At 48.9% G+C, this 22,712-nt stretch overlaps 1 protein-coding gene across 1 annotated transcript in view; it reads right to left on the reverse strand.

Moving 5' to 3' along the window:
• The window catches only part of LOC140409088 (gamma-secretase subunit Aph-1b-like), a 139,246-nt gene that overhangs the window by 68,701 nt on the left and 47,833 nt on the right, over positions 1-22,712 (reverse strand). Inside the window, exon 3 of the mRNA XM_072497194.1 lies at positions 9,154-9,227. Within this exon, the coding sequence (XP_072353295.1) occupies positions 9,154-9,227 (74 nt within the window). The remainder of the gene's footprint in view (positions 1-9,153; positions 9,228-22,712) is intronic.

Here is a 22,712-nt window from a genome sequence, read left to right on the forward strand (position 1 = left end):
AGCTTCCCCTCAGTTCGAACTTAACCTTTTTAAGGGTCAAGTATTCCAACAGGTCCCCCCACCACGCCAGGCACTGGGTGGAGAGGCTGCTCTCCATCCCAGCAGGATCCGCCTTCGGGCGATCAACGAGGCGAAGGCTATGATATCTGCCTCCGCTCCAGTTTCCAACCCTGGCTGGTCCGACACCCCGAATATGGCCTCCTGGGGACCCGGGTCCAGTTTCACACGCACCACCATGGAAATTACCCTAAACACCTCCTTCCAGTACTCCCCTAGCTTTGGACAGGACCAAAACATATGAACGTGATTCACAGGCCCCCTCCCGCAACGCTCACTCACATTCTCTACGTGAGGTGCGCTCTATATACCACCTTCAGCTGTCTTAGCCCCAACCTCGCACACGAGGTGGAGGCATTCACTCTCCGGAGCACCTCACACCAGGCCCCCTCCTCTATAACCTCTCCCAGCTCTTCCTCCCACTTTGCTTTGATCCCTTCCAGTGGTGCCTTATCCTCTTCCAAAATAGCTCCGTACACCGCTGAGCTACACCCTTCTCCAGTCCCCTTGTCGTCAACATCTCCTCCAGCAATGTGGAGGCCGGTTCCTCTGGGAAGCTCTGTATCTCCTTCCTGGCAAAATCCGAACCTGCATGTACCTAAACACTTTTCCCTGCTCTAGCCCATACTTCGCTTCCAGCTCCCTCAAGCCTGCAAACCGACCCCGAAGAAACAAATCTTTTAGTGTCTTAATCCCCTTCTCTTCCCATTTCCGAAGACTTCCATCCCACCTCCCTGGCTCAAATCGGTGGTTCCCCCGAATCGGCATTTCCGTTGACCCTAAACCCAACCCGAAGTGTTGGCGAAACTGCCTCCAGATTTTCAATGAAGCTATTATTACCGGACTCCCTGAATATTTCCCCGGAGTTATCGGGAGCGGCACTGTTGCAAGTGCCTTCAGCCCCGACCCACTGCACAAACTCTCCTCCATTCTGACCCACTGAGAATCAACCCCTCTGACGCAGCTCTGCACTTTCTCCACGTTCGCCGCCCAGTAGTAGTACAACAGGTTCGGGAGACCCAAACCCCCCGCCTGCCTTCCCCTCTGAAGCAGCACCTTTCTCACTCTGGCCACCTTCCCTCCACATACGAATGAGGTAATCCTTCCCTCAATCTCCCTGAAAAAAGACTTTGGCAGGAAAATCGGTAGGCATTGAAAAATAAACAGGAATCGCGGCAACACATTCATTTTAACCGCCTGTACCCGACCTGCCAGTGGCAGAGGAAGGCCGTCCCACCTCGCCAGATCGGCTTTCACTCTCCCCACCAAACTAGTGATGTTGTACCTGCGAAGCCTCCCCCACTCCCTGGCAACCTTCACCCCCAGATACCTAAAATGAGTCCCTGCTCTACGGAATGGCAGCCCCCCCACCCCTGCCCCCATCCCCGGCTGAGGCACCACCCATCTAGAAATTCCTGCATCTCACGGTCTCCCCTGGGTGGCTCTGACTTGTACAACCTCTCATAAAACTCCTCAAAAACCTGGTTAATCAGCACTGGAGCCACCGCCAACTTCCCTGCCCTATCCTTCACCTGAAAAATGTCCCTTGCCGCTGCCTCCCTCCGGAGCTGACCTGCTAACATCCATCCCTCCACCCCCTCTTGCTCGCCACGTAGGCCCATTGAAGCCTGCTATCCAGGCTCCAACGTCCGCAGTCCTCCTCTCACCTCACCCTCGTTCACTAACTGACTTTAGTTAGCTAGCGTGGGTGGCTCCCCCGCCAAGACCTCTCACCCCCTTCCACCCAGTCCCAGAGAAAGAAACACCAAAACAAAGCCAACAATCCAACCCCTACAATTCACTAACAACATTTAACCGTCGCAACACAGAACGCCATTAACTTGAACTTTGTAACAATGCAAAGAGAAGTAAATTTCAATACAAATCAGTAAATCAGTAAAAAGTTGTAACATTTGTACATTTTCCAGCCGCTCAAACACAGTCCACAGTCTCTCTTCCAGTTCCGCTCTTCACATTTGTCCCAAGCCTTCTGCCCTCACGAACGCCTCCGCTGTCTCAAAATAAAAGTCTTTGGCTTTATATGTTACTCTCAACTTCGCCGGGTACACACCAAATCGCACCCCCTTCTTGTACAAAGCCGCCTTCACTCGCCCAAACGCCGCTCGTCTTTTTGCCAACCCCACAGTCAGGTCCTGGTAGATCCGAACCGCAGTACGATCCCACAGCACCTCACGCTTCTCCTTCATGCAAAACTTATGGAAGCAGATAATTACTGCCCTTGACGGCTCGTTCACTTTGGGCTTCGACCTTAATGACCGATGAGCTCGGTCTAGCTCGCACAGGGTGGGGCTCTCACCCTCCCCCATCAGCTCCGCCAACTTCTTAGCGAAGTATTGCGTTGGCCTTGGGCCCGCTGTCCCTTCGGGCAAGCCCACAATTCTCAAATTATGCCGCCTTGAGCGGTTTTCCAAGTCTTCCAACTTTGCTCTGAGTCCTCTGTTAACCTCCACCACCCTCCGCAGCTCGTCCCCAGCAAGGTGACACTGTCGCTGTGTCATGTCACGGCTTCCTCCAACTTCTTCATCTTCTTGCCCTGCTCTCTCACCTCGGCCGATGCCTTTGCCACCACCACCCTCATCAGGCCGATTGCCTCCTCCACCAATGACCTCAACACGACCGCCGTCTCTTTCCTCAAGGCCTCCATGTGCCTCACAAACTGTTTTTCCAGCTCCACCGCCATCACCTCGGTCATCTTCTCCACCATAAGTAGAGCGGCCCCGCCTTGCAGTTCAGCTTCCGCCATCGTGTCAACACTTTTGCTCGTCTTCTCCTTCGGCGGCGAACCAGTGTTTCCTCCTTTCTTCAACGGTGCTCTTCACATCCTTTAGCGGCTTGTTTTTTATCTTCTTTCTTTTCTCCTCTCTCCCCCTTCACCCTCCTGTCCTTCATCAATCTGACATTCTTTTTTTGGAAAAAAAAGGGGGAAGAGGAAAAAAAACTTTCACCAAACTTCCTTAAACCGTCTTTCTTTCTCCTCTGCATTCACCTGAGACCAGGCTTCAACCTTCTTTCTTCTTCCTAGGTGGGAGCCATCCGACGTGGAGCACCCTCCCTACATAGTGCCCTCCCTTCAGTGCCCTGGCCTCGGGCCTGCCGCCTCGGCCTCCTCGTAGCTCCGCCCCCACTGCTCTGACCTGCCGCGCCGGGCGCCTCAGCCCCCCGCCGCCAGACATCCGCGCAGGGTTCTTCGCCGGTTTTTAAACCGGCCCCGCTGGCTGCTCGTGGCGGCCCCAAAGGCCGACGATAGTCAGGGAGTGCGTGTGGACTCGGGGATTTCCCCGAAATTTCTGCGAATCGCGGCCACGGGCGGAAGCTCGTGTTATTGCGGCCGCCCTGCTCGCCCATGTCACCGGAAGTCATGGGTACGTGTTTGAGGACTTTGTTGGTGGCACCTTTACAGTCTTGCCAACCAGGTACTCCACGAGCCCAGCGGTGGTATCGGCCCAGAGGCTGTGGGGGCAGTGGAGGCAGCATTTGGGGCTGGAGGGTGGCGACCTGTAATAATCATAGGTTTGCTCTGGCAGGGCTGGATGTGTAGTTTAGGGGATGGAAGCAGGCAGGGATTGAGCACTTTAGTGACTTTACATGCGGCCAATTTGCAGCACTGGAGGACCTGGAGGAAGTGTAGGAGTTGTCCAGGGGGAACGGCTTTAGGTACCTGCAGGTTCGGGACTTTGTAAGGAGAGAGGTGCCATGCTTTCCTGGACTGCCGCCCCTGGGTTGCAGGACAAGGTGCTGTAGAAGGATGAAATAGGGGAGGGGAAGGTGTCAGATGCCGATAAGAAGTTGGAGTGGAAGGGAGCCCTGGTGGGAGATATCAAGCGTAAATGGGAGGAGCTGGGTGGGAGGTGGAGCTGAGACATAGCTGGAGGCCTTGTGGAGGGTGAATACGTCCTCGTCATTTGCGAAGCTAAGCCTCATCCAGTTTAAGGTGGTACATAGGGGTCACATGACAGTGGCAAGGACGAGTAGGTTCTTTGCGCGGGATAGAGGATAGGTGTGCGGGGGGCCCCGTGAATCACGTCCATATGTTCTGGGTGTGTCCGAGATTGCGGGGGTTCTCGGACATGATGGCGGAGGTGCTGGGTGTGGAGGTGGCTCAGAGTCCCGAGGTGCGATACTTGGGGTGTTGGAAGATCCGGGAGTCCAGGGAGTGAGAGAGGTCGACGTTTTGGCCTCCCCGATAGCCTGGAGACAGATTTTGTTAGGGTGGCAGGATTCGGAACCGTCAAAAGTGGGAGTGTGGGTGAGTGACCTGGCAGAATTCCGGAGGTCAAGTTCGCTTTGAGGGAGTCGGCAATGGGGTTCACCTGGAGGTGGATTGAGGGGTACATAGTTTCCTCGTTTTAAAAGGAGAATCCACCAATCAGAGCCTGATGTTGTTCTGTATTGCCTCAGCAAATTAAGAGCTACCAGGCTCTGATTGGTGCTCCCACAGCATAGCCACCTCTCAGTACACGCTGCAGTGCTGTGTTTCATTGCAAGTCCGTCTCTGCCAGAGCCACTCTGCTCCTGACCTCATAAATAATAATCTTTATTAGTGGCACAAGTAGGCTTACATTAACACTACAATGAAGTTATTGTGAAAATCCCCTAGTCGCCACACTCCGGCGCCTGTTCGGATACACTGAGGGAGAATTCAGAATGTCCAATTCACCTAACAAGCACGTCTTTCAGGACTTGTGGGGGGGGGGGGGGAAACTGGAGCACCCGGAGGAAACCCACCCATACACAGGGGAACGTGCAGACTCCGCACAGACAGTAACCCAAGCCGGGAATCAAACCTGGGTGCCTGGCGCTGTGAAGCAACAGTGCTAATCACTGTGCTATCATGCCACCTATTGCCTCGGTCCAAACATGGACAACAAGAGCTGAACTCAAGAGGAGAGGCGAGAGTGGCTACCCTTGACATCAAGGCAGCATTTGAAACTCTAGCATCGAAACGAGACCCAGCATTTGAAGTCAATCGAATCAGAGGGAAACTCTCCACTGGTTGGAGTCATACCTAGCACAATGAAAAAAAGTGGTGTCTGTTGGAGGTCAATCAGGAGGAGAGAGAGAGAGAGAGAGAGAGAGAGAGAGAGAGAGAGAGAGAGAGAGAGAGAGAGAGAGAGAGAGAGAGAGAGAGAGAGAGAGAGAGAGAGAGAGAGAGAGAGGAATATCTGCATCTCACATCCTTTTAAACCAAAGCTTGAAGAAAAATCAAGGCACATAAAAGGAATGAAGCCAATTGCAGGTCAAGGTTTTTAAACAACTCACAAACTGGACCAAGTTTAACCAACCATGCCTTTGAATCCTCCTGGCTACGCTTAGTTCGCATGTATTTTTCAAAAATAAAATTAAACAATCATGAAGCCCCCATTTATCAAACATTGCTCAGTAACAGTCATTATTTAAAAAAATACAATTTGGAAATAAACAAACAATTGCTCCAAAGCTGAAATAATTATTAACTTTATAAATGTTAAAGGTTTCAGCAAAAGATTGAAAACAAAGAAAGGCTGGCCATAAACTGGATTACTAGGTATGCAGAATTAGGAACTACAGTTAAGAATGACGTTTAACATATTGTTGAGAATTAAGGAAATGTATTTTATGTGATTTCTCACATTTTCAAGGTACTAGGAGATGCTTTGAGAAGTATCAAGTTGGAAGTATTCAAATGTGATGCAATTAGTTGGGGTTTTTTTGATTAAAAGATTCAATCTAAACCTGTGCATATGTAGGCTGGAAATGGTTGCGGCTCTACTTAAGAAAACCTTGATATGGCCTTTTTTCAATGAACAGGTTTTCCTTTTATTCGTATACTGATAAAATCCCAGATGACAGTCATGCTATTAATGTTAACTAAATTGAAAAGTAAATTAGGAAGTTGTATTACATTAAAGACACTATATAAATGCAATATGTTATTATTAAAAGAAATTCCCTTGCTCTCCTTCATTTGTGAAAAAAAATAATCAGCCAATATTGTGGTCGGTTGCCTTTCTTAAACCAGACATGCAGTTATGCAAGAAAGGAGTGTGCATTACTCACTGTAAATCACGTAATTCACGATTGCGACACTGATCTGAGTGCCAACTGCAGCCTTCACAACACTTGTTGAGCCAATCATACTACCAGGCTGGATTTCACAATGTGGAGACAGACCAAAAGGGGAGATTCTGAATTATGAAAGCCAGATGTTGGATTTATGAGTTAGGGAGAGACAGCTGTGGCCATTTTTGTAGGCAATAAACCAGAGAACACAGAGGAATAAGTGAGCATGAACAAATATTACAAAGATAACCATTATAAAAGAACAAAGAACCATACTGCACAGGATTAAGCCCTTCAGCCCTCCAATCCTGCTCGGTCATGATGCCACCCTTGGCCAAAACCCTCAGCCAAACCCTCGGCACTTCTTTGTGCCATATTCCTCTATACCCATCCTATCCATGTATTTGTTGAGATGCCTTTCAAATGCCGTTAATGTATCTGCTTCCACAACCTCCCCTGGCAGCACATTCCAGGCACTCACCACCCTGTGGAAAAAAACCTGCCTTGCACATCTCCTCTAAGCTTTGCCCTGTGGACTTTAAACCTATGCCCCCCCCCTATTGACTGACCCCTCCACCCTGGGAACATGTGCCTGCTCTATCCATGCCCCTCAATCTTGTAGACCTCGAACAGGTCGCCCCAATCTCTGCATAGCTAACACACTCTAGACCAGGTAACATCCTGGTAAACCTCCTCTGCGCCCTCTCCAAAGCCTCCACATCCTTCTAGTGGTGTGGCGACCACAATTGTGCACAATATTCCAAGTGCGGCCTTACCAAGGTCCTATATAACTGTAGCATGACTTGCCAGTTTTTATACTTGATGCCCTGTCCTATGAAGATAAGCATTCCGTATGCTTTCTTGACTACCTTTTCCACTTGTGTTGCCACTTTCAAAGATCTGTGGACCTGTACGCCCAGATCCCTCTGACTTTCTATATTCCTAAGTGTTTTGCCATTTGTATATTTCCCCTCTATATTAGATCAACCAAAATGCATTACCTTACATTTGTCCAGATTAAACTCCATTTGCCATTTCTCTGCCCAAGTCTCCAACCTATGTCCTGCTGTATCCTCTGACAATCCTCAACAGTATCTGCCACTCCAACTTGGGTGTCATCCGCGAACTTATTAATCAGACCAACTACATTTTCCTCCAAATGTGAGATACCGGGTTGACAAGCTTCCCAAAATTTAATGGTGTGATCTGCTAATCTTCACAGCAATGAATCCAGAGTTCATGGCTGCATTCCTTACCACAGAACTCCTGGCTACTCTATATTTCAAACTATTAAGCATAGCCACAAGGTGGAGCACTGCTCAAAGTAGCGACTGTGGAAGAAACAATGGCCCAAAGTTTACTGTAGCTTGCAAATTTATATTTATAAAATATTGGAATGGCACATTGCTGAAACTATGGGCTGACAACATCACAGCAAGGAAAACCAGACATCTAGGACATGATTGAACTGGGCAAGTGACTGTGTCACCTCAACAAATAAGATAGTGAAATAAACAGTGCATGTACTGAGAAAGCAATGCAAGTTCGAAGAGACAATTAATAATAATGCAATGTCAACTCCAGTATGGAAGGAAAAGGAAAGACCGGATAAAGAGGGGAAAATTCAAAGGAAACATTTTTTAAAAAACTTATATGTCCAAAAACAATTAAAACCTGAAAGAATGACACGCCACATTTGTAATAGTTAATTTTCAGTGCCATAGAGGTTAATTGGCAGTTATAAACATATCACATCAGTAGACGTATACTCAAGCTGAAATTACTGTGTTGAGGTTAGTTCCCGTCTCCCATGCGCAAGTACAGAATCCTCACACTGTTCGTCGATGTATTTCAGTGGTGAGGCAGACTATGAGTTGCCATTTTTACAATTTAATGGAACATTTCAGACAAACACTGTTGGATTATTGCATTTTACATTGTATCTACACTAGCCAGAAGCCATAGTATCATTTGCAAATAAATAAGTGACTGTTATTGGCCTCAGTTAATTTATGGGCCATGTTTTTGAAAGTTGAATTCAAGAGTTCTGCCTTTTAAGCTTCACCTCAAAATACATGCCTGTCATTTCAAATTATCAGCTGAGTGCCCCAAATTTGTTGACACAGCTTTGTAATTTTCTTGCTGAGATGATGAGCACCGTTCAATTTATATATGAAAAAGTGCAAGAAAGACAAATATAACTACTCAAATAAGTAAGAGAAGCGCGAGTAGAATGCCACAATATTCTACTTTGATTTAAACAGTCTTCAATGTCCTCTCCAGTTCTGCCTGAAAGAAAATGATCCAGAGTTGGCAGGAAACTGGCATGCCAGTCGGTAATGGGAAATTATGGGTCTGCCCGCCAACTTAGGCGAATTTAAATTCAGCCCATTAACTCGGTTTCTCTCACCACAAATGCCATGAGACCGGCTGAGGATTTCCAGCACTTTTTGATCTTATTGGCATGATTTTTTAAGATCAAAGGATCTTTGACAAAGGGCCATCTCGATTCGAAACATTAGCTCTTTTCTCTCCCGACAGATGCTGCCAGACCTGCTGAGATTTTCCAGCATTTTCTCTTTTGACCCAATCCTCATCAATGTTTCTATTTTTCTTATTCTCCACCTCTCGCTGTTATTGTCCCATTGCACAGCATTGCTATCAGAGGCTATAACGTAACTCAGAGCCTCTGAAAAATTGCTGCTCTTCTAATAGAACACCTCCCCATATTTACTGAAGAACTAAAACTAAGCTCTAATTGATATCTGGCTTGTTTGGCTACAAGACCCAGCTCCGTATTCACACTTTACTGCTGGAAAATACAAAGAACAAAGAAATGTACAGCACAGGAACAGGCCCTTCGGCGCTCCAAGCCCGTGCCGACCATGCTGCCCGACTAAACTACAATAGTCTACACATCCTGGGTCCGTATCCCTCTATTCCCATCCTATTCATGTACTGCCAACGGTGGCAGAAAATGTTTCGATAATACTCAAAATAGCAAGCAACAAGTTTTACAATAAAATTCTGTCTCACCATAGGCCATTTGCTGGACTGATAGGGGCGATTTCCCATCTTCACTTAGTGCTGCTAAGCCTTCATTCGCCTTTCTAAGGAAATAAAAATATTACTTCTATTAATAACTGGCCTCTTAAAAAGGTTTATGCAGATTAGAGAAGGAAAACTAACAAATATAACATTTCATTTTATTTTCATTGATAGTAGTCAGCCTTCTTGTTAAATGCTGTATGGTGCAGATAAATCTCAGTAACTACCATATTTTGCAACCTGATGCAAAAATTCTCAACAGATAAAATGGCTTATGAAAACCACTGAAGCAACCAGCAAGTTAATTGACCATAAGGAACACCACAGTTGCTTCACCCAACATCTGCATAAATTTGCAGCATGAGTCAATGGACAGCACTCAGTGGGAACCATGTCTAAATATGCAGTTTACCAGTGCGGTCCTTAATGATTAATGTTGTGATGAGAGATGTATATTTTCACATTTTTGATTATATTTTCTGTGTAGTTAAAGAAAACTCTATTTTCTGCATAGTTAAAGAAAACTGTGTCCTTGTGATCAGGGAGAAGGTTACTAGGGACATGTTGTCGGAGAGGTCTAAGAAATGAAAGGTTCAATGTGTTAGGTTTCTGCATTTATAATGAGAGGGTATGGGAAGTTTGAGTTACAAGTAAATAGGTTGGATCTGAAATTTGCATAGTGAGATTAATGGGGAAATTGGGTTTCAGCTGTTGGCATTTCAAAAGTGAGTTCACAGGCGACAAGGAACATTTGCATCTTACAGGGGTTTCATAAGTAAATAGAGAAAGCATATCAAATTATATTGACCCAAAAATGGAGGCAAAATTGAAAACGTGAAAGATGTTAATATTTGGTGAAGTTGAAGTCAAAGGGGTGTTTAAGGACAATTGAACTGAAGATGGAAGGGTGAAAGTTATTTAAGGATAGGATGTCTAACTGAGTGGAGTTGCTGTGAGGAAATAGATAAAGATCAGCTCATTTGTGGGGGATGCTGAGAAGTTGGGAAAGTTTTGAATTAACAAAGACCAATACAGCACAGGAACAGGCCCTTCAGCCCTCGAAAACTGTACCGTCATGATACCACCCTCGGCCAAAACCCTCGGCACATCCTAGTGCCGTATCGCTCTATACCCATCCTATCCATGTATTTATCGAGGAGCCTTTTGAACGCCGTTAATCTATCTGATTCCACAACCTCCCCTGACAACTCATTCCAGCACTCACCACCCTGTGTAAAAAACCTGCCTCGCACATCTCCTCTAAACTTTGTCCCACGGACCATAAATCTATGACCCCTGGTGACGGACTCCTCCACCCTGGGAAGCAGTGCCTGCCCATTCACTCTATCCATGCCCCATAATCTTGTAGACCTCTTATCAGGTCACCCCTCCTTCTGGTAGTGTGGCGACCACAATTGAGCCCAATATTCCAAGTGCGGTCTAACCAAGGTTCTATACAACTGTAGCATGACTTGACAGTTTTTATACTCTATGCCCCGTCCAATGAAGGCAAGCATTCCGTATGCTTTCTTGACTACCTCGTCCACTTGTGCTGCCACTTCAAAGATCTGTGGACCCACACGCCCAAATCTCTGTCGTCCTATATTCCTAAGAGTTTTGCTATTTACGATGTATTTCCCCTCTTACGTTAGACCTACCTAAATTTATTACCTCACATTTGTCTGGATTAAACTCCATTTGCCATTTCTCTGCCTGCCCAAGTCTCCAACCTATGTCCTGCTGTATCCTCAGACAATCCTCAACCAACCTTGGTGTCATCCGCGAATTTACTAATCTGACCCGCTACATTTTCCTCCAAATCGTTCATGTACACGACAAACAAGAGGCCCCAACACAGATCCCTGTGGAACATCACTAGTCACAACCTTCCAATCAGAAAAATATCCTTCTACTGCTACCCTTTGCCTTCTGTGACTGAGCCAGTTGCGTATCCACCTCTGATCCCGTGTAACTTCACCTTTTGTACTCATCTGCCATGACTTCCGGTTGCGGCGATACGGAGGTAAGTCGCACATTAGGCAGCTCCCGCAAAAAACTGACTTTTGGGCTCTTTTCAGGGCCCCCAATGGAATTTCTTCGACGTTTCCCGCTGTGGGAAGGAGAGTACAATAGTTCCCTGACAGTATATGGCTTTTACCAGGAGCGGGGCGATTAAAAAAGTGGCGGTGGACCCGAAGAAGGTGCGAGGGAAGAACAACAAAATGGCTGCGGGCAGGGACCAGGCAGCGTGGATGCAGTGGGCGCAGGAGCAACAGGAGGTTATCCAGCGCTGCTTTAGGGAGATTAAAGCGGACCTGCTTGAGCCGATGAAGGCTTCTATTGATAAGCTGCTGGAGACACAGACGGCCCAAGGGGTGGCGATCCGCGAGGCCCGACAAAAGATCTCCGACAACGAGGACGAGATCTTAGGCCTGGCGGTAAAGGTGGAGGCGCACCACAAGAAATGGCAGGAGCGGTTCAAGGAGATGGAGAACCAGTCGATGCGGAAGAACTTGTGGATTCTGCGCCTCCCGGAGGGGCTGGAGGGGCCGGACGTGGGGGCCTATGTGGTCACCATGTTGAACTCGCTGATGGGAGCAGGGTCCTTCCAGAGGTCGGTGGAGCTGGAAGGGGCCCATAGAGTGCTGGCGAGGAGGCCCAAGGTTAACGAGCCTCCGCGGGCGGTGTTGGTGCGGTTTCATCGGTTCGCTGATCGGGGGTGTGCGCTCAGGTGGGCCAAGAAGGAGAGGAGCAGCAGGTGGGAGAGCGCGGAGGTTCGAATATACCAGGACTGGAGTGCGGACGGTGGCGAAGAGGGGGGCCGGGCACAATCGAGCGAAGCCGGTGCTGCACAGGAAGGGGGTGAAGTTTGGCATGTTGCAGCCGGCACGACTGTGTCACCTACAAGGACCGGCACCATTATTTTGAGTCTCCGGAGGAGGCGTGGGCCTTTATTCAGGCCGAGAAGTTTGGACACAGATTGAGGGTCGGGATGGGCGTTTGGGGACAGCGGTTGATATGTTACTTTTGGGGGGGGGGGGGGGGGGGGGTCCTTTGCTCTTGTTTTTCTTTCTGGTTTGGTGAGGGTGGTTCGGGCGGGTTGGGCACTGTTTTGGTTGGGTTGGTCGGGGGGGGGGGGGGGGGGGCTCTTGGAGGGGGGTAAGCAATTGGAACAGGGGTGGATGGCCGGCAGTGAGATGGGGCCCCGCGGGGAGAGGGAGGCCCGAATCGGGGGGCCTGTAAAAGGAGCTGCGTCAGAGGTGGCGGGGGAGGGTAGGTGGTAAGCGCCGTGCTGAAGATTGGAGGGAGCAGGGCCAGGGCGGGGAATCGAGTTGCTGCTACTATGGTCAAGGAGGAGCTAGAGCGAGTGGGGGTGTCGAGACAGGGGTCTGCCGCCGTGGGGAATGGGCCAGGCGTGGGGTGCAGGCGCGTGGCTGGCTGAGGAGGGGTTTATGGCTAGTCGGCGGGGGAGTGGGGCGGTTAGCCCCCTGATCCGGCTGATAACCTGGAATGTAAGGGGACTGTACGGGCCGGTCAAGCGGGCCTGCGTGTTCGCACACCTGAAGGGGCTGAAGGCAGATGTGGTCATGCTCCAGGAGACACACCTGAAGGTGGAAGAGCAGTTAAGATTGAGGAAAGGGTGGGTAGGTCAGGTGTTTCATTCGGGGCTGGATGCCAAAAATAGAGGGGTGGCGATCTTGGTGGGAAAGGTGTCGTTCGAGGCGTCGAGCATTGTGGCAGACAATGGCGGTAGGTACGTAATGGTTAGTGCCAAGCTGCAGGGAGAGAGGGTGGTACTGGTCAATGTGTATGCCCCGAACTGGGACGATGCGGGTTTTATGCGGCGCATGTTGGGTCGGATCCCAGATATGGAAGTGGGGGGCCTGATAATGGGGGGAGACTTTAACGCGGTGTTGGATCCGGCACTGGATCGCTCCAAGTCTAGGACGGGTAGGAAGCCGGCGACAGCTAAGGTGCTGAGGGGGTTTATGGACCAGATGGGAGGGGTGGACCTTTGGAGATTTGCAAGGCCAGGGGCTAGGGAATTTTCATTCTTCTCACATGTCTATAAGGCTTATTCCCAGATCGACTTTATTTTGAGCAGGGCGCTGATAGCGAGAGTAGAGGATACAGAGTACTCGACGATAGCCATTTCGGATCACGCCCCGCATTGGGTGGACTTAGAGCTGGGGGAGGAGAGGGACCAGCGCCCGTTGTGGCGTTTGGAGGTGGGGCTGTTGGCAGACGAGGAGGTGAGTGAGCGGGTCTGAGGAAGCATAGAGAGGTACCTGGAGGCCAACGATAACGGGGAAGTCCGAGTGGGGATGGTATGGGAGGTGCTGATGGCGGTGGTTAGGGGAGAGCTGATCTCCATTAGGGCCCACAAGGAGAGCAGGGAGCAGAGGGAGAGGCTGGCGGGGGAGATGTTGAGGGTAGACAGGAAGTATGCAGAGGTGCCCGAGGAAGGACTGTTGAGGAAGAGGCGCAGCCTCCAGGCCAGATTCGACCTGGTGACCACCAGGAAGGTGGAGGTGCAGTGGAGGAAGGCCCAGGGGGAGATTTATGAGTATGGGGAAAAGGCAAGCCAGATGCTGGCGCATCAGCTTCGGAAGCGGGACGCAGCTAGGGAGATCGGGGGAGGTAAGGACAGGGGAGGGTGTGGGGTGCGGATTGGGGATGGCATCAATGGGGTCTTCAGGGACTTTTATGAGGAATTGTATCAGTCCGAGCCCCCACTGGAGGGAGGGAGGGATGGGCCGCTTTCTGGACCAATTGGAGGTTTCCGAAGGTGGAGGAGGGACTGGTGGCGGGATTGGGGGCCCCAATTGGGCTGGAGGAGCTGACCAAAGGGATAGGGAGCATGCAGGCGGGGAAGGCACCAGGGCCGGATGGTTTCCCGGTCGAATTCTATGAAAAATATATGGACCCGTTGCTGGTTAGGACCTTTATTGAAGCAAGGGGGGGGGTTTGCCCCTGACGATGTCCCGGGCACTGATCTCCTTGATCCTGAAGCGGGACAAGGATCCCCTGCAGTGTGGGTCTTACAGGCCGATTTTGTTGCTAAACGTAGATGCCAAGGTCTTAGCCATGAGGATTGAGGGCCGCAGGTGATCCATGAAGACCAGACGGGGTTCGTGAAGGCGAGGCAGTGAACGCGAATGCGCGGAGGCTTCTGAAAGTTATGATGCCGGCGACGGAGGGGGAGGCGGAGATAGTGGTGGCGATGGACGCTGAGAAAGCCTTCGATAGGGTAGAGTGGGGGTACCTGTGGGAGGTGCTGAAGAGGTTTGGGGAGGGGTTTGTCAGGTGGGTCAGGCTGTTGTAGGAGGTCCCGATGGCAAGTGTGGCCACGAACAGGAGGTGGTCGGAGTACTTTCGGTTGCACCGAGGGACGAGGCAGGGGTGTCCGCTGTCCCCCGTGCTCTTCGCACTGGCGATTGAACCCCTGGCTATGGCACTGAGGGAGTCGAGGAACTGGAGGGGGTTGATGCGGGGTGGGGAGGAGCACAGGGTGTCGCTCGATGCGGACGACTTACTGCTATATGTGGCAGACCCGGTGGGGGGAATGCCGGAGGTAATGAGGATCCTCAGGGAATTCGGGGATTTCTCGGGGTATAAGCTCAACATGGGGAAGACAAAGCTGTTCGTGGTTCACCCAGGGGACCAGAAGAGGGGGATTGGCGAGCTCCCACTAAAAAGGGCGGAGGAGCTTCAGGTATTTGGGGGTCCAGGTGGCAGGAGCTGGGGGGCCCTGCATCGGCTTAATTTCACAAGGCTGATGGAGCAAATGGAGGAGTTCAAGAGGTGGGACGCATTGCCGCTGTCCTTGGCGGGTAGAGTGCAGTCAGTCAAAATGACGGTACTCCCAAGGTTTTTGTTCCTGTTCCAGTGCCTCCCCGTGTTTATCCCGAAGGCCTTTTTTAGGCGGGTCAACAGGAACATAATGTGGTTTGTCAACAGGAGCATAATGGGCTGAGCGCGAGGGACTCAGAGGGTGAGAAGGGTGTTCCTGGAGCGGGATAGAGATTGGGGGGGGGGGGGGGGGCTGGCACTGCCCAACCTCTGTGGGTACTACTGGGCTGCCAATGCGACGATGGTGCGCAAGTGGGTGATGGAGGGGGAGGGGGCTGCATGGAAGAGGCTGGAGACGGCGCCCTGTGTGGGTACGAGTCTGGGGGCGCTGGCAACGGCGCCGCTGCCGTTCCCTTCAAGCAGGTATACCACGAGCCCAGTAGTGGCGGCTGCCCTCAATCTGGGGGCAGTGGAGGCAGCACAGGGGGGGGGAAAGAGTTGGGGCCTCGATGTGGACCCCAATAGAGGGGAACCACCGATTCATCCAAGGGAGGACAGATGGAGGATAGGGCACAGGGCAGGGATACGAAGGTTGGGAGACCGGTTTGTGGGCGGGAAGTTCGCGAGCCTGGGTGAGTTGGAGAAGTATGGGCTCCCCCCGGGGAACACCTTCGGGTACTTACAGGTAAGAGCATTTGCCAGGCGGCAGGTGGTGGAATTCCCACAGCTGCTGCCACGCACAGTACAGGACAGGGTGCTCTCGGGGGGGGTGGGAGTGGGGAAGATCTCGGAAACTTACCAGGTGATGCAGCAGGAGGCGGCCTCAGTGGTGGAGGTGAAAGGTAAGTGGGAGGAGTTGGGAGAGGAGATCGAGGAAGGGACGTGGGCAGATGCCTTAGGGAGGGTGAACTCTTCATCTTCGTGCGAGAGGCTCAGTCTCATACAGTTTAAGGTGCTGCACAGGGCACACATGACCGGGACAAGGATGAGCTGGTTTTTTGGGGGTGAGGACAGGTGTGTTAGGTGCTCAGGGAGCCCAGCAAACCACACCCATATGTTCTGGGCATGCCCAGCGCTGGAGGAATTTTGTAAGGGCGGAAGCGAGGAGAGTGTTGAGGGTGGTAGGACAGGGTCAAACCGGGCTGGGGGCTCACAATATTTGGGGTTGCAGAGGAGCCGGGAGTGCAGGAGGCCTTTGCGTCCCTGGTTACCCGGCGGAGGATTCTTCTTCAGTGGAAGGACGCGAGGCCCCCAAGCATGGAATCCTGGATCAGCGATATGGCGGGGTTTATTAAGTTGGAGGGTGAAATTCAACTTGAGGGTCGGTACAAGGGTTCTTCAGGCGGTGGCAACCGTTCTTAGACTTCCTGGCAGAACGGTAGACATTGGTCAATGGCAGCAGCAACTCGGGGGGGGGGGGGATACTTTATTTATGTTTATTTACACTGGGGATTCTGAGGGGGTGTATATATTTACTATGTTGGCTTTGTGTTAAGTTGGGGTGCTAAATAATAAATTATGTACAGGGGGGGAGGGGGGTATGGAGGGTTGTTTTTTGACTGTGTTTTGTATTTAACCCCGTTGGGTTCCTTTTTCATTTTGTTATTGATATTCTGTGAAAACCTTAATAAAAATTATTTAGTCACCTTGTCAAAGTCCATGTAAACAACATCCACCACCCTCCCCTTATAAATCATCTTTGTCACCTCCTCAAAAAACTCGATCAAGTTAGTGAGGCACGACCTCCCCTTCACAAAACCATGCTGTCTATCGCTAATGAGTCCATTGGTTTCCAATGGGTATAAATCTTGTCCCTGAGAATTCTCTCCAATAATTTAACCAACTACCAGCGTGAGGCTCAACGGCCTATAATTTCCTGGATTATTCCTGCTACCTTTCTTAAACAGTGGTACCACATTAGCTATTCTCCAGACCTCCGGGATTTCACCTGCAGCCAATGAGGATACAAAGATGTCAGTCAAGGCCCCAGCAATCTCCTCCCTTGCTTCCCTCAGTATTCTGGGGTAAATCCCACCTGGCCCAGGAGACTTACCTACCTTTTTCTTTTATAAATTTATTTTTCCAATTAAGGGGCAATTTAGCATGGCCAATCCTCCACCAACCCTGCACATCTTTTGGGTTGTGTGGGCGAAATCCACACAGACATGGGGAGAATGGAGACTTATCTACCTTAATGCCTTTTAAAACACTGAATACCTTCTGCTTTTCGATGTCAACTTCACCCAGACTAGTTCACACACCCTACCAAAGAATCATCTTCCACAAGTCCTTTTCTTTGGTGAACACTTGATGATACAAAGTACTCATTTAGTACCTCACCTATTACCTCTGGCTCAACACAGACTCCCCACTGTCCTTAAGTGGTCCAATGCTTTCCCTGGCCACCCTCTTGTTTTTTTACATATGAATAAAAAGCTTTGGGATTCACCTTAATCCTACTTGCCAAGGACTTTTCATGACCCATCCTAGCCCTCCTAATTTCCCACTTAAGTACCTTCCTACTTTCTTTATACTCCTCAAGGGTTTCAATTGTCCCACCCTTCCAAACCGTACAAAAGCCTTTTTCTTTTTGACGAGGTTCACAATATCCTTTGTCATCCAAGGCTCCCTAAACTTCCCATACTTATTCTGCATTCTCTCAGGAATGTGACTTTCCTGAATCCTAACCAACTGTTGCTTGAAAGACTCCCACACGTCCAATGTTGATTTACCCTCCAACAACTGCACCCAATCCAAATTCTTCAATTCCTGTCTAATGTTATCGTAATTTGCCTTTCCCCAGTTTAGCACCTTAACACGAGGGTTACCCTCATCCCTACCCAAAAGTACCCTAAAACTTATGGAATTGTTGTCACTGCTCCCAAAATGTTCCCCTACTCAAACCTCAACCACCTGCCCAGGTTCATTCCCCAAGACCAGATCCAGTACTGCCCCTTCCCTAATTGGACTATCTACATATTGCATCAAGAAGCCTTCCTGGATACACCTTACAAACGCTGCCCCAATCAAGCTCCTCGCACTAAGTGAGTCCCAGTCAATCTCGGGGAAATTAAAATGCCCTACCACTAGACCCTGTTACTTTTGCACCTATCCAAAATCTCTCCACCCATCTGCTCCTCTATCTCTCGCTGGCAGTTGGGGGGCCTGCAATAAATGCCCAACATTGTGATTGCCCCCTTCCTGTTCCTGAGCTCTACCCAGATTGCCTCATTGTATGTGCCCTCAGAGGTGTCCTCCCGCAGTACGGTTATATTCTCCAAACCAGTAATGCTACTCCCCCGCCCCTTTTACATCCCCCCCTATCTCTCCTGAGCATCTATATCCTCCAACGTTCAGCAGCCAATCCTGCCCTTCCTTTGACCACATTTGTGTGTTAGCCACAACAACATAGTTCCAAGTACTAATAAGTGTTCCATGTTCATCTGCCTTACCTGCTATACTCCTGGCGTTGAAACAAATACACTTCAAACAACTGTGTTTGAGCAGACAGGGTGATGTTGTTCTTTTATTTTTGTTCTCTATTTCCCCTTCAGTTAATACACCTTAAGTTAATGCTCCGGTTCCTACCCCTGCCATACTAGTTTACATCCTCCCGAGTGACTCTAGCGAACCTCCCAGCCAGGACATTGGTGAATTGGAGGCAGCCACTCAGTGTTAAATCAGGAGAGTCTTTGTTTTAGGAAACAATATGCCCCTTAACCTCCTTTTGGAATTTCACATCAGAGTGGAAGTGTCTGAGAAATTGAGAGATGTACCTTTATTAAAGTGACAACAAGTTGTTGACTTGGGAAATATTTACTCTGTTTTGATAGTTTAAGAGTGCAATTCAACGGCCTTGTCGCACCCAACTTGGTATTGGGACAACCCGTTGAATCTTGCGCGAGGCCTCCCGCAGGATTCACAATGCTCAAAACGTCTCAAGAAATTCAAAGGAGCCTTGCAAGACGTCGCAAACTGGGCCCCGCTCTCGTTGGGCGAGATCCAGATATGCATATTTGAATGAGCCATTAGGAAAAGATGTCCGCCAAATTCACCCAGGATTCACCGGCCAAACCTGGGAGACCTTGCCAGGGCGCTGTTTAGTACGGTCCACACAAACGTAGACCAGTCGTAACAGAACCTGAGGGGGCAATTGTAGACCCCCGCACAGGTAGTCGGGGACAGGGCAGGGTGACACTCTGTCATTCCCACTGGCAGCTACAACACTGGCATCTACCCGGCAATTTCTGTACACAAGAAACAGGACAAATCCAACCCAGCCAATTACCGCCCTATCAGTCTACTCTCCATTATCAGCAAAGTGATGGAAGGAATGCTATCAAGCGGCAATAACCTGTTCACGGAATCTCAGTTTGGGTTCTGCCAGGGTCACTCAGCTCCTGACCTCATTACAGCCTTGGTTCCAACATGGATAAAAGAGCTGAATGCCAGTGGTGAGGTGAGAGTGACTATCCTTGACATCAAGGCACCATTTGACCAAGTATGGCATTAAGGGGCCCTAGCTAAACTGGAGTCAATGGGAATCGGGGGAGGAAACTCTCCGCGAGTTGGAGTCATACCTAGCACAAAGGAAAATGGTTGTGGTGGTTGGAGGTCAGTCATCTCAGCTCCAGGACATCACTGCAGGTGTTCCTCAGGGTAGTGTCCTAGGCCCAGTCATCTTCAGCTGCTTCATCAATGACCCCACTTCCATCATAAGGTCAGAAGTGGAAATGTTTATGGATGACTGCACGATGTTCAGCACTATTCCCGACTCCTCAGATAATGAAGCAGTTCATGTCCAAATGTAGCATGGCCTGGACAATATCTAGGCTTGGGCTGATAAGTGACAAGTTACATTCACGCCACACAATTGCCAGGCAATGGCCATATCCCACAAGAGAAGATCTAACCATCGCCCCTCGAGTTTAAATGGCATTACCATCGCTGAATCCCCCACAATTGACATCCTTGGGGCTACCATTAATCAGAAATTGAACTGGACTAGCCACATTAATACTGTGGCTACCAGGGCAGGTCAAAGACTAGGAATTCTACGGTGAGTAACTCACGTCCTGACCCCCCCCCCTCCCCACATGACCCCCCCACACTCTCATGACCACCCTGCCCTCCCCCAAAGCCTGTCCATCATCTATAAGGCACCAGAGTACAATGGAATACTCTCCACTTCCTGGATGAGTGCAGCTCCAACAACACTCAAGAAGCTCAACACCATCCAGGACAAAGCAGTCCGCTTGATTGCTACCCCTTCCACAAACATTCAAACCCTCCACCACCAACAAACAGTGGCAGCCGTGTGTACCATCTACAAGACGCACTGCAGTATCTCACCAAGGTTCCTCAGATAGCACCTTCCAAATCCACCACCACGACCACTACCATTTAGAAGGACAAAGGCAGCAGATATCTGGGAACCCCACCACCTGGAGGTTCCCCTCCAAGTCACTCACCACCCTGACTTGGAAATATATCGCCGTTTCTTCGCTGTCGCTGGGACAAAATCTTGGAACTCCCTAACAGCATAGTGGGTGTACCTAAACCTGAAGGACTGCAGTGGTTGAAGAAAGCAACTCGCGACCACTTTCTGAAGGGCATCTAGGGATGGGAAATAAATGCTGGCCTAATAAGCAACGCCTGAATCCCGTCATTTAATTTTTTTTAAATTTCACCGTGGAAGTGCCACGCTGGCACTGCTACCTGGGCAACCTGGCAGGGTGCTCGTGTGCCACTGTCAGGCTGGTGGGGGTACTGCCAGGGCCGAAGTTTGGGGGGGGGGGGGGGGTGGGGTGTTCAGAGGCCATAGTGTGATCGCTGAGGTGGGTTTCTTATGGGTGCTCCGGTTTCCTACCACTGTCCAAAGATGTGCAGGTTAGATGGATTGGCCATAATAAATTGCCCCTCAGCATCCAAAAAAGATTAGGCGGGGTTACTGGGATAGGGTGGAGGCATGGACTTATGTAGGGTGCTCTTCCCAAGGGCTGGTGCAGACCAGATAGGCCGAATGGCCTCCTTCTGCACTATAATTTCTATGATACTATGAAAGACTAGAGTTACCTTTACAAATGGTGGCGTGATCCGCAAGTAGTCTTCCTGCATGCGCACCAGTGCAGGAAAGTGCAGCTCCTCCCCAAGGCCAAAAATGTTTTTCAAAATAAACTAAATTAAATTTAAAAAGAAAATTGGCAAAATGGCATTGAATAGTCAGAAAACACCTTGTTAAATGTGCCCAAAACCAGACATAGATTTTGTTTTGGTTGAATCGTGCCCAAAATCTAGAAGGGTTGTTGCCAAAAGGATAGTGGGTCACTGTGTGCGGAGTCTGCATGTTCTCACCAGATGTGCTTATTAGGTTAATTGGACATCCTAAATTCTCCTTCTGTGTACCCGAACAGGTGGGCGACTAGGGGATTTTCACAGTAACTTCATTGCAGTGTTAGTGTAAGCCTACTTGTGACGCTAATGAAGATTATGATTAGTTACAGTGGACAATTGAGAGTAGGCTTTTTTGGGGGAGGTAGTGACAGATCAAATTACTTTCTCAAGTAGTCAGCATTCAGGTTTTAAATACATAAATTCAAAATTTTGCAGGAGGTGGGAATACATTTTTGAACTCTCTCTTTCCTGTTGTATTCAAGTTTCTCTACAACCAATTCAAACACGCAAAGATAATTACTGTTCTACAGTAAAGCTAATCCAAGATGAATGCTTTGATAATATTTCACATTTTTTGGAAACTGTATCTTTAGCTGTACATACACTTCTCAGCTCCCAGCACCACACACTGATAATTCAGCAAGTAGTAGCATTTTCAGCTTAGTTATACAATCTTATAGGTACTTCAACCCAAGAGAAATCATGCCAAGTGCAAACTTGTTTCCATCTGCCAATAGTTTATGAAAATTAATCTACAGTGCTGGCTAGAAGCATTCATATCTTCCTCAACCAGTGTCTCTGTACAGATTATAGTGGAGAAGGCATTATGATCAGAGGAATAAGATGTTTTATTATTAAATATATAATCAATTTCAAGAATACTATTTAAAGAGACTTATATTTCTATGTGCGGATAACAAGTTTATAGAATTCAAATTTCTCCATTTTACAAACTATTTATTCTTACATGACACTGTTAGAACTAGTAAATTACCATTAAAATGGAAGCTTATGGTGAAAACACAAGGTTGTGAGTTTGCAAAGATCCATAATAAAATAATTGGAAGTTTTAAAAATCAATTAACACTGAAATGAAGCAATCAGAGGTTATCCGATGCTCCATCATTTTGTAATAGTGCTATGCTAGTGTGCGTGAAATGTTTTATCACACTAATGTAACCAATCACACTAACTATAATTTGTCAAAAATACATAAAATTAATTCAAAGTATAATGCCATTATAATGAACACTGCGTTTCACAAGCTCTTGCTTTTACTGAACTGGAGTAGGGTGCTCTTTCCAGGGGCGGGTGCGGACTCCTTCTGCACTGTAGATTCTATGAAATGGCAACTCATTTTTTCACCCAATGAAATTCAGCCCTTCTACATTGAACACTAGAATCCACCTGGACCAACCCAAATATGGTGATTTCTCTCAAATTCAAGCCAAAACTAATTGATAGATAACCTCTTGTAGTGTTAATCTCGTGTAACAGGCATCATTGCCCGATAAGACAGATGCCATCTGCATACAAATTGCAACAATTAGGTAATTTTGACATTCTGAATTCTCCCTCAG

This window comes from Scyliorhinus torazame, chromosome 3 (assembly GCF_047496885.1).
Source record: "Scyliorhinus torazame isolate Kashiwa2021f chromosome 3, sScyTor2.1, whole genome shotgun sequence".
Lineage (NCBI taxonomy): Eukaryota > Metazoa > Chordata > Chondrichthyes > Carcharhiniformes > Scyliorhinidae > Scyliorhinus > Scyliorhinus torazame.